We start from the raw sequence: 12,041 nt of genomic DNA on the forward strand, positions 1-12,041 counted from the left end.
GGGGCGGGGGGCAGGGGAAACCCAGGCCCTCCCTTCTAAAAAATCCCTGTTTAATTTGCCAGCGTAATTTAGGTTAAGTGACCTTCTCAAGGACAGCAAGGGGAGAACTTTCCACTACTCGGAGGTGACCTATGGATGCCACGGGTCTCGCTGTTACCTCATTACGGGGTTTGAGCTGAGGGCAGCCGGGATTAAGAAGGGATTCCACCGGCTCAGCAGCCAAAGTGCTCGCTGGGGTCTGTGCAGTTTCAGCTCTCTCCGGGTTTTTGTTCCCCGTTCACAGATTGATGCACCTGTCCGGAACCATCGGGGAGCACAGCCGTGTCCCTCTCCGCCCGTCCATGCAGAGCGATGGCCTTTCGTTACACCACCCCCCCAACCAGATTCCCGTGTTTTCCTTGTGTGGGCACCACCCGGAGCTCCGTGCTGCTGCTGGGCCCCCCAGCAGTCAATAAATCCCGGGTTCCTCACACAGGAGTGGTGACAGCCCCCCCAGCGGCACACAACCCCCCCGGCGGCACGGCCCCACGAGCAATTAGGTGCTGCTGACGAGGCCCGCCAAAAAAAAACCCCAAATACTCAAATACCCAATGGGGGGGGCTCAGATCAGAGCCCAGATCCAGCTAACAAGTGCCAAACAGAGTCCAGTACCAGTATTTTCCAGAACATTCTTTAGGGTATTCTACCTTATGGGCATCTGAGAAATCTACTCTTCTACTACTTCATACTCTGGTTCTCTTTGCTGGGGGGGGGGGGGGGGGGGGGGCGGTTGGTTTCTGTGTTTTTCACATGCCCTTGCTCTGCCCCCCACCTGTATATATCAAAATGACAACAAAACAGCCAGTGGGCCCTGTCCTGTGCTGATCATGCCCCCCCCCCCCCAGCTTCTATGGGTCAGATGCTGCCCCCTCCAAAGTGTAGGAGGATGGCGGGCAAGGCGGACACTGTGCAGACCCACCAAGCACACTCCATAAATTACTGACCCCCCCATTGGTTTGCAAGGGCTAAGTGACAGCAGATTGACAGGCGTGTGGACGAATGACGGGACAACTGCCATCTGTTCTCACCTGCCTGGCCGATAAGAACCGGCTTATAGTGTTAACGGAATAATTTAGACTGCAAAAAGAAAGAAGCCACTAGCCATATACTTTCTACAGCAGTACCATTCTTTCACCATATTAACTTTTTTTAGAATATAAATACTTTTGAAAATAAATACTGTGTGTTGTAATTGCTAATGTACCATACGCACTGCAAAATAGTTTCCAAAAAAAAAAATCCAGAGAAAAAAGCACACAAAACACTTCGGCCAGAATTTGCCATGGCCGATTACGTAAACATTGTCAGTCTGGGGTATCGCATCAATCACGCTTTGTCAGGCACGGGGCGAATGTTGTTTAAGATATCCTGGAGTCTCTCACGAGAACGCTGTGAATTCATCTCAGTCAGACTGAGGACACTATTACCCATACGCACTTCATAACACAGGCATTAATAAACAGCACGAAACGAGATGAGATTTAGATTCCTCAAAAGATCAAGATAAAAGAAAACGAGAGGAGGGTGAGGGAGAGAACCCAGCCCGTCTGCGTTCAGCGTCTGTGATCACAGCTTGGCGTGGAGTGAATCATCGTCTCCCTGATTCAAATCCGGACGCTCTTGGGAGGTGCAGTCATCTTATATACCCAACGTCCATAACAATATCATAGTTCATTCAGTGCCCCGGAATACTGGAAATGTGGGTTAAATTCAGGGATTTGCTTGTTTCTGTGATCATGGTGCTGGTTTCTTTGAGGGAGAACTTCATGGAAGGCCAGATAAGGTCACACACAAACACACACACGCAAAAACACACCCTCTTCGTCCTTGTGGTGGGAACCCACGGCAAATTCTGTGCAGTTCATCAAAGTGTTACTGCAACTGGCTTACTGCCGCAGTGAAGACAGCATGAATTTGGAAGATCACGCTATACATTCATTGCTAGATCGGGGGTGTCCTCCAGAAACTGCTTTATGGCTCTGCTCCAGCGCCATCGTCCAACTAACTGCGCTTTCATTAGGGCTGTTGAACAAATAACAATGTTTGGAGGTTAAATACAATAAAAGGAAACACATTTCAGTTCAGGGAAATTAAAGAACTGAATATTGGTCTTCATTTATGAATACAATGAAATGTATAAATATACTGTATGTCACCCCAACTGTACTGAATTAGTGGTTAAGGAGGATGGATGGATGAATAGATGGATCGTATTGGTGGGTTTTTCCAGACTGAATCCATCAATTTTCAAGATAAATCAGGGAGAATGTGTGATTACTGGAGATGTTTGAAAGAAAAAAATAAACTTAAACTTAAAACTTTACTAAAGTGTGAATCTCCTCGCCAAAGATGGACTCAAAAAGCATTTTAAGACATACAAACACTGTGTATCGGTAAAATTTGATCCATAGACCTCCCTGACGTTGCCTGAGGAGGAACAGGCAGACGTGCCCGCATGAGACCGGGGTTCGAGCGGCACGGGGCTGGGCATGGATTCGGATGAGCGGTAGGCTGCATCATGGACGGGGCCCATGCGTGAATGAGACGGGGATGCCCAGAGCAATGACGAGCACAGTCTTGTTTTGACTAAAGCGCATTGTAGCCCCCCCCCCCCCATTTCCAACCGCCAGTCATGCCACATGGCATTACTTATTTCAGACATGACAGCCATCATCAGCATCCCTCCCCCCCACTGACAAGGTCGAGGTCAATGGCGTCTGTTGTGTCGGCACTGCCGCACCGTGACCCGGCATGCCCGGCAGCGCCCGCTAACCACCGAGGCCGGGCCTGACTCTCGCCGAGTCTGGGTTTCTGACGCAATTATCCCTGCAGCGTCCTTGGCTGCTAAGCCTATCGGCTCGTTGTGGACGCCGTTTCTAAATTACATCCAAGAAGGTTTGCTTTGGCGTCTGCGAATTCTTCAACGAGTAAAAAGAGAATAAAAGAAAGAAGGGATTAAAGATGAATGCAGGCCATCCTGCATGGATGCTGGTATAAGGCCTTCTCCTTCTCTAACAAGCCCCAGCTGTTTCCTGGGGACTTTTCTGGTATATTATTGCTGAACCTGTTCAGTTCTGGAAAAACGAAACACTTGACAAATCTGATTCTTCATCATGGGATTTGTGTGCGTTCTGGATGGGCTGAGGTCCAGAAGCTGTCCGGGGTGCTTCACAGGTGTCCAATGAGCCAAAGAACCGAGACGGATTGCAAGGCTTCAGGAAGGCCTGTCGCTTTAATGGATGATGCTGTTGAAAGTCACCCCAAAGAGCGGGCTGGGAGATACAGAGTCTGACACCAGAGCTGTGACCCCCGCGACCCCCCCCCACAGAGATGACGAAAGGCGGGACAAGCCGTGCCTTCTCCTGCAGCTCCAGCTTCCCAGTGGAAGTTCTGCCGCTTGAAGACCAGCCCGTGAGTTGGACAGGTACCCCTTCTGAATCGGAGCTCCTCACGAAAACAGGATTGCGGCTGGAGAACAACAGGAAGCAGAGTTATTCTGGAAGTGGTCGTCACGGTTACAAAATGGCGGGAGATGGAAGGGTGTGGAAATAAGGGAAGCTTTTCCAAGAAGAAGGGTTCCTAATGGGATTCCAATGGAGCAGCTGGTACGCACAGGCCCAGCCCAGCCCGGCCCCCCGAGGCTCCTCAGATGATGGCCCATTGAGAAGAACAACAAGGTTTGTTTTGTCTCACATGTTCTGTCCTGCAAAGCCAATTCGCTCGCCTTTGCGTCCCAGACCCTGGACTTTCCACCGCTGGGCTGTCAGTGGGCTTGTCCGAGCGAATCGGAAAACCAGAGTCCCGAGTTAGACCGGGGATACGGATTGGGTCCGGAGGAAGACTAAGGAAAGAGGTAGGGAGCTCGCACCTGGGTACACATCCATGTCTCACGGCGGCTGCTTGAGCCAGAAATTGCTTCCAGAGCTGCAAAAATGTCTGGTTTTCACAGGTGTGGGGGCACCTTCACATACCAGTATGACAAAGTCATGCAGCCAATGGGACACACCACTTTCCAAATTTAAAATGAGTCATACGACTGCTTCTTCGGTCTAGACGTGACTTCTCTGGATATGAAGAGATGAAAGAGCTGAAACTTATTTCCCTTTATGAAAAGTACATACGTGATAGACCAGCAAGATAAAACTGCAACAGAATGCAGCACAGGAGGGTATGACTGATTAGATAGAAAACAAACCCAAATGAGCAGCCATCTAAACCTACTTATCCATATTTCACTAGAGCTTTGTTAATCAGTGTCCATAAATCATAGCTATAGCCTAAAATGCTTTTAATGTTGAGCTAAATATAACAATAACGAAAATAACTATTAAAAAATTAAACTTTGTCAGATGCCAAACTACAGCGAAGCCTGAATAGGACTCGAAGTGAAAATACCATGTTTTGGCGGGACAGTTCACTCCGCAGGCCTTACCTCCAGCATCGTCATCGCTCCTTGAACCTAACGACCTCTTGCTTATCGTTATAAACGTGTCAAAGGAAATTGCTGCGGGCTGGAGTTTATTTATACCCGCTGGGGTTGCGCTGCGGGGTCAGCCTTGGAGCACGAAATGCAACTTGACCGACGCGGACGCAAGACCCGCGAAATCGGAGTCCGGATCTGCCTATCATGCCCCCCCCAGCAGAACAAGGAATCTGGTGTATTATTAAAACCCCAAACACTATACATGACACATAACATGAAGAGAAGTCGTTATATACCCTTGATTAATGTTATTATGAATTATTTAAGAAAGCGTCGGGTTAAATCACTGAACAAATCCGCTATAGGCGCATTAAGGCAGAGCGCGCGCCGTAAATATGTCATGATGTAAAGCGGCCAAGCATGCTGCTAAATAAAATACCTTTGAAGGGACGCATGAAGTAAACTTCCGGCTTTCCTGTGTGCCTGCCTTCAAGGTCCACAGCTTTGTAAGTGTTTGTGACTTGGTAGTTCATAACTTATTGCAGTGACATCACCTCTGAAAATAGGAGCATTTTTCACCTTGTAGTGTATTGCAGGAAGAAGCCGGAGTTGATTATGTCTGGCACACGACAAACAAAGAGAGGGCGGGGAGACGGGGACAAATGCCACGTTTCTGAGTCCGTCTCCGATGGAGGCTGTGACGGGGCCGCGGCGCATTCCTGTCCGGCGCTGTCACCTCCCGGCGCTCCGCTGGCGTTTCTCATGGGACTGTCGCAGCCTGGCCAGCGATCGGGCTCCACGCTTCCTTCCCCCAGCCTTTGTTGGCTTGCTGTGTGGCTTTTGGCAGGTGTGTTTTCTGCGCCTAGGACTGTCTGTGATTCACGGCGGTTTGAATGCGAGGAAAGGACAAAAGGGGAGGGGGGGGGGGGTTACCCCGGCGAGACGTGCATGCGACACATCTGTGACGGCCCGTGCAATGTGGATAAACTGAATGACAGGAAAGGCGGAAAAAACTGGATGATGTTGTTTGTTAATAAGCCAGTGATGTATAAATCTATTTCAGTAACGAATGAATGTAAATTCCAGTGAGTTAATGAGAGAGGTACGACGTATTTTCTATTTTGATGGCATGAAACACTTCCACCCTGCTGCTGGAGAAAAACGTCTATTGTATTACACGATTCACAAATATGCATCCACCCATCCATCCATCTCCTAGTCAGTGTCGCGTTACACCAGCTAAACGAAAGTTTATTGCATCTGTCACCTTTTGAATAAACGTGCTTAAATATTATCGTACGTCTCATGATCCCCCACATGCCGCAGAAGCGTCTCACATATGTCTGTATAAAAACGTTTAATTACTGTACTATGAATTTGAGCTATTCTCTGGGCGTTTCTTTTAAACCATTTCATGCTTCTTCAGTCCTAATATTGACTGCAAACAAATCGGACGAATGCTTAAGAAGACCGTGTGCGCCACCTAGTGTGGATTTATTATAACTGCCAGGGACTCTACCTAAGAACTAAGATACACGTCACGTTTTAAATATATGCTGTGTCAGAAAGTTCGTATTCAATCAAATAAATCGCTGTGGTACTTTTGGACTAAATTAAGAAAAAAAAACAAAACAGTGCCCCTCTATGTATGCTGTATATTGCTTTGGTGAGTTCAAATGTCTGCAAAGCCCAAATAATGAGCTAGGACTGGTAAGAGCCTAAATCTATACTTATTCTGGCACAAAAAGTTACGTAGAAAAATGTAAAAAAAAATGTATTATATGGGTCTTTCCAGACACAAGACCTCTATAAATACCTCTATAAATACCTCTAAAAGGTATTTATATATTGGTGTGGTTTATAAATCGTATTTTATTTATACATAACGCAAGAACACGATTGGGAAAAGTGCAAGTGATTTTTACAACAGTGAAAAGGGGATGGAAACGAAGCGGGAATTTTTGCTGAACACATAGCCATACATTGTCGTTGCTTCTCTTTTGTGTAGTTTTTCCAGAACAAATCGGACAATGAACAGCGTACAAGGCGACAGAAGACATTTCCTCCCGGCTAAGTCACATTGTATTTCATTGTGGGAAAATTATAAAAGGCCTATTGAAAATGTACCTAGGCATATGCATTGTGTAAGCCTATAGAAAAAATATATAAATAAAAAAAGTTAAACATTTTGGTATGATCTCAGTATCATTTGTTGGCGCAACAAAGTTTACTCGACACTTCCTCGTTAATTGTCCCTTTATCGGGAATCGCACCATGATCTTTAAAAGCTGACCGCGGTTAAATTAGCCTCATATTCGATATTCAGTTTTCAGGCTTTAATTCCTTTTAATGGAAGTGAGGTAGGATGTTTTAATGACATAATTATGATGTCCAGTAAAGCAGCCGTAGATACATTTCAGAACACCTCGGTTTTTCTGTAAGAAACCCCTCACTCAAGACGCAAAATGCTTAAAATCGATAGTAGTTTTCATTTAAGGGTGTGCACACTTATGCAACCAACTTATTGAACGATTTTAATTATATATATATATATATATTTTATATATATTCCCCCCTAACAGATTTGTTTGTTTTTCAATTGAATTGTGTCACATTAAAGGTGGGAAAGTTTTGAAATGATTTATCGTGGTCTCATTTTATTTACATCACAAAAACATGGAATATTAACAGGGGTGTACACTCATTATATCTCCACTGTATAGGTCTACATTTTGGCCTCATGGAAAATCTAAACCCCTCTTCACGGCTCACAATAAAACCTAAAAATGACCATTTGTTTTTGGCATTCGTCACTCAAAGCGCTCTGGCCCTCTGGCGCAAAGGACACCTCTGCGGGGATGTCATTGATCCTCAAGAAAAGCACACATATGTACTCGCGCTGTTTATCCTCCGCTTTATCAGCAATCGGCACATGTTGCGCCCAAACACTTCTTTTGCCCCAGTACGGGGAGCCATTTGCCCCCCTCCGAACGCGGCTGACGTTTATCCAGCATCCGCTTTACATAAACCGTCGTCTGCTCCTCTGTGTTCGAGAGACCTTTAGGTTGATTACAGAAAATGAAAATATCCGTAAAAAGACTTTTAGGCCTAGGTGAATCAATTTTTAGAGCAGTGGACAAAGAATATTGTTGTTAGATATTAATATGAATAAAATTTGAATGCACTGATGTATGATCAAATTTACACAATAGGGTGGTATATTGGCATATTTTCAAATATTATTATTATTTCACACATGAATCTTTTTCCAGTGTAACTGTCTAGGATTCTCCATGAAAATATCTATCATGCGCGTGTAATTGTGGGATTAGCCAAAATAAGCGGAAGATGGATGAATGGATGGATGGATAAATAGGCTACAGACAGAAATCTATGGCTCCTATATTTAAGGAACGTGGACTCTTGATAACGTGTAGTAATTGTGGTCGGGTGTACCTTAAACAGGTGAACGTCGCCTAGCGCAATGTCCTGGTAAAACGTCGCCGTTAATCAGATAAGTGTAAATTAAGATAAATCACATTCCGTGCAGTAAATGTATCATTTAGAGGGCCATCGGTTTTGTCAACAGTGATCAGGATTTTGCATAACCCCTTTATCTCGCAGCCAGGTTCGCGGTCACGCCGAGCTCTGTCCACGGTTCTGAAACCCAAAGCAGGTCATCACTGAGAATAGTTTGCTCTTGTTTGTCGTGGTAAATGTGCCAATTGATGTCGCCCTCAAGTGGAAAATCCCCCTTTTGAACAGGGCAGCGATCTCACTAATCCTGTCCATCAACATTTTGTTCACACCCCTGACGGGCATGATTGACGATAATCCGTCGCTTGTTTAAAAGAGACTGAATAGATCACTACCTTGATATCATTTAGCCATTAATCTTCTCAAGGATTGCCAGAGGCAGCTGTGGTATCATGGAGACGAGAAAATACATGCTTTAGACGGGTAATAATGAGTATATCTTTGTTTTCATTTGCGTCAGAGATGTAGTTTTTTTGTTTACTTTGCTTTTTCGGTAAGGGGACTGGTGGCATACTGATAACAGACATGGAATTCTGCAGAAATCAGTACTCAGTGTCCTTATAAATGTCCAGCTGATGTCGTCATGGGGAAGGACAGACAGCTGATCTACCTTGTAACGTTCAATTCTGAAGCACCTTCTCTGTGCTTCTCCGGTGTAATTTTCATAAACAGTATTTGATTTTGGATAGATGACTTAAGAGAAACACCGAATAAATTTTACAGTCCTTGAATAACCTTTTTACCACAAAGCAGTCTTTTAAACAATACGTTAATAAAATGTCTAAATAACGGCTCTTTCAACGAACAATTGATAATATTACAAATAATGGAAACATGTTTGAAAACGGCTGTGCATGTTCCCTTGGATGACAAAAGCTGAATTTCTGAATATAGGGTAACTCCCGCTTTGCTTTTAAGTACCGCGATCAACGCAAAATGTGTTGTTATCTTGTCAAACGGAGGGATTGCCCTTTTTGCATTGGTTTTATTAGAGCGCTATAGGCCTATATGCAAAACGTGGCAAATTTATGGAGCTTTAAAAGTCCCCATTGTTCCGGTCGGTGTCAGCGCAGGATTAAGAGATAGACGCACCACAGACTCCCGAAGACCAGAGGCCACCCGCCGCTAGGATGTTACTGCGGCTCTGCTCCGTCCTGTCACTGTTAATGAGACCGGCGTTCTGCCCCAGGGTGTCCTTACTGGCGCTCCCCCCGGAGCCAGAACGGGCCATGGTCTCGCAGGCGTTGAAGAGGTTGCACAAAATATTTAATATTGGAGACAAGCCGCAGAACTACCTGCCGCACAAAAAGCCGCCTCAGTTTATGGTGGATTTATTCAACGCAGTGGCGGATCACAATGGCGTGACAAGGAACCCGAGGATTTTGGAGGGAAACGTGGTTCGAAGTTTCGAAGACAGAGGTGCGTTCGATAAGATTCGAACCAGGCTTCAGCACTTTATACGTCCTTTAGAGATAACCGGTTACACGTTTTTAAAAGGTCAATTTTTTTATTCGCAGTTTACTTCGATCGGAAATTTCATTTCTTCAACTTGTCGTCGTTCAGCAAGAGCGAGAGAATGATTAAAGCGGAATTCCGCATGTTCAGGTGCAAGCGGAATTTTTTTACTGGAAAGTCATATAGTGCACATTTTTATAAAGTAAGTAGACATCATGTGTTTAAATCACTGACATCTTTGAATAGTTCTGCTTTATTACTTAATTTGTTGTTTAATTGATTCATTAATTAGGTCGACGTTTATGAAGTCCCAGAAAACAGGATGTCACCTTGGCAGGGAGACCTGATAAATTCACGGTTTTTGCCTCTATACAACCAAGGATGGGAAGTGTTCAACGTTACAAAAACTGTAAGACCACATTCTGTGTATTACTGCCGAGTTTGGCTTAGTATGATTGTCAGTAGGCTACTACACCATACAGTTAGCAGTCGGGCTGACGCAGCGGTTAGCACTGTTGCTTCTGGGACCAAGGTTCAAGTCTCCACCATGGCTGCATGTGTGTGGAGTTTGCATGTTGTCCCCGTCTTGTCGTGGTGTTTCCACGAGGTTAAGTAGAGTTATCAAATTGCCCGCACGTGTGAGTGAACTGGGTGTGTGTGTGCGCGCGCGCACCCTGCCATCCTGGGTTGTTCCCTGCCTTGGACTCGTAGTTTCCCGATAGACTATGGACCCCCCGCGACCATAAACAGGACGAGTGGTTACAAAATATGGATGGATGTGACTGGTAGCCACTAATTACTTACTAATTGCTTACTAATTGCTGATCAACATCAAATGATGTCATAGTGATTTCTCCATAGGGCCCGACCATCGAAACATTTTATTGTGTTTCTGCGTCAAAACATGTTCTGTATGCCGAGTCGCGAACCAGTTTAATTTCTTCGTTTTTTTGACCCACTACAGGTTTCAAAGTGGATTCACAACAATGACACAAATAAAGGATTTTTAGTGGTTATAACTTTACCATCCGGAAAACTTATCGAATCCCAAGTGCGCAGTGGCAGCGAGGGCAAAAAATCTTATTTGGTCATTTTCTCGGATGACGGCAGAAGAGGGTCAAACGTGAATCAGGCGCCCCCTCACGGTAAACCGTCGGTAACAGCCAGAGACCGTGGTCATGACTGTCAAACATCTGAAGTTTTTTGTTCATAAATAGAATGCCAAACCTTTTTCAAATGTTGATAAACTTAAACACAAAGCAGAAGTTAATGTGCAGGGGACTGATGATTCATTTAACGACAGATTGTAGAAAACTGTTGCAATGTGTTTGGTGAACAGGGTGGGCCATCATTCTGAAAGCAGTGGCCTGGATTTTGGTAATTTCGACTCGACCAGCCGCAACCTAGACATGGGTGTGATTTCTTTTTTGTCTTTTTAGGGCCTGGAAAGTCACCAGCAGCGGAGGAATTCAGCGACGAGAAGCCTCCAGAGAACAAGAGGCGGAAGACGCGGGCAGCGCCATACTACACCAAATGGCAGTCGATGACGTGTCAAAGGCAGCCTTTGTACGTGGACTTCGAGAAAATCGGCTGGTCGGGTTGGATCATTTCTCCTCGGGGTTACGACGCATACCACTGCAAGGGGTCGTGCCCGTTTCCGCTAGGCGAGAGTCTCAGAGCCACGAACCACGCCACTGTGCAGTCCATCGTGAACGCGCTGAAGCTGTCCCCGGACGTGCACGCACCGTGCTGCGTGCCCGACAAACTCCATTCGATCAGCCTGCTGTATTTCGACGACGAGGAGAATGTGGTTCTCAAGCAGTACGACGACATGGTGGTGGTCAGCTGTGGCTGCCACTAACCAGGAGGGCGAGTCTTGCAATGTGAATCGCTATCTAAAGAGCTATTTTAAACAACCTTTGAGTAGAACCACACCCTATATGAATAGTCACACACTGTATATGTAAATTGCCCTATTTTTGTGGAATAAATTCTTCCGCTTGAGATATACTGTGGGTCAGTACAAAACAGCCTCAAATGTTCTGCATCATACGCTGCACCCATGGACGGAATTGGGGGGAGGGGGGGACGAACAACTTTGGGCCCCGCACTAGAGGGGGGGGGGGGGGGGGGGGTGCTGATCAAAATTTCCACCCCATTCATTAAAGCGTTATAATCCATCTTAAAATTTGGCCGGTCAATCCGCCAGCGCAATAATGATTAGCATATTATTGATGCGTCGTCGTTTTTCAGTTCCTCTCCTCCAAAAATAAAGGAAATGGCACACGGGGGGGCTCTACCCTGGTCAGCCTAAAACATTCCAAACCCCTCCCTGGCGCTGCTTCTGACAAGCAACATCAATACCGACGTTACCATGAAGAGCGCACACCAGTCATTCTGCAATCACACACACTCAGCTGCGATGAGCTTAATGTTAAGGGTAAAACTGATACTACAATATGCCCTCAAAACACCCTAACGCCTCCTGGTTTGAAGCTGGTCGCTCATCCTGCGAGAACCACCTGGGTCGCTTTAAATTAAAGAGAGAGGTACAAATCAGACTTGAAAAGGAAAATATGATGAGATC

General features: G+C 45.6%; 1 protein-coding gene and 1 long non-coding RNA gene across 2 annotated transcripts; both read left to right on the forward strand.

The window, feature by feature from the left end:
- The first annotated feature begins 4,783 nt into the window (after positions 1–4,783).
- On the forward strand, positions 4,784–6,590 carry LOC111848439 (uncharacterized). Its single transcript, XR_002839307.2, has 3 exons — positions 4,784–4,968; positions 5,059–5,309; positions 6,471–6,590. It is a non-coding gene; the product is annotated as an uncharacterized lncRNA (long non-coding RNA).
- A 2,508-nt stretch (positions 6,591–9,098) lies between these two features.
- LOC111848437 (bone morphogenetic protein 7-like) lies at positions 9,099–11,379 on the forward strand. The gene is made up of 5 exons (XM_023820458.2): positions 9,099–9,418; positions 9,517–9,656; positions 9,747–9,863; positions 10,419–10,599; positions 10,894–11,379. Exons 1-5 carry the CDS (start codon positions 9,130–9,132, stop codon positions 11,313–11,315), a joined length of 1,149 nt encoding a protein of 382 aa, XP_023676226.2. The 5' UTR covers positions 9,099–9,129; the 3' UTR covers positions 11,316–11,379.
- The last annotated feature ends 662 nt before the right edge of the window (positions 11,380–12,041 follow it).

This window comes from Paramormyrops kingsleyae, chromosome 20 (assembly GCF_048594095.1).
Source record: "Paramormyrops kingsleyae isolate MSU_618 chromosome 20, PKINGS_0.4, whole genome shotgun sequence".
NCBI lineage: Eukaryota > Metazoa > Chordata > Actinopteri > Osteoglossiformes > Mormyridae > Paramormyrops > Paramormyrops kingsleyae.

Excerpts from the sequence above, each read along its gene's own strand:
- LOC111848437 (XM_023820458.2), top strand. The coding sequence starts at position 9,130 with ATGTTACTGCGGCTCTGCTCCGTCCTGTCACTGTTAATGAGACCGGCG. Across the intron at positions 9,657-9,746 it reads ATAGTGCACATTTTTATAAA|GTCGACGTTTATGAAGTCCC; the intron begins GTAAGTAGACAT and ends TTCATTAATTAG. Across the intron at positions 10,600-10,893 it reads GAATCAGGCGCCCCCTCACG|GGCCTGGAAAGTCACCAGCA; the intron begins GTAAACCGTCGG and ends TTGTCTTTTTAG.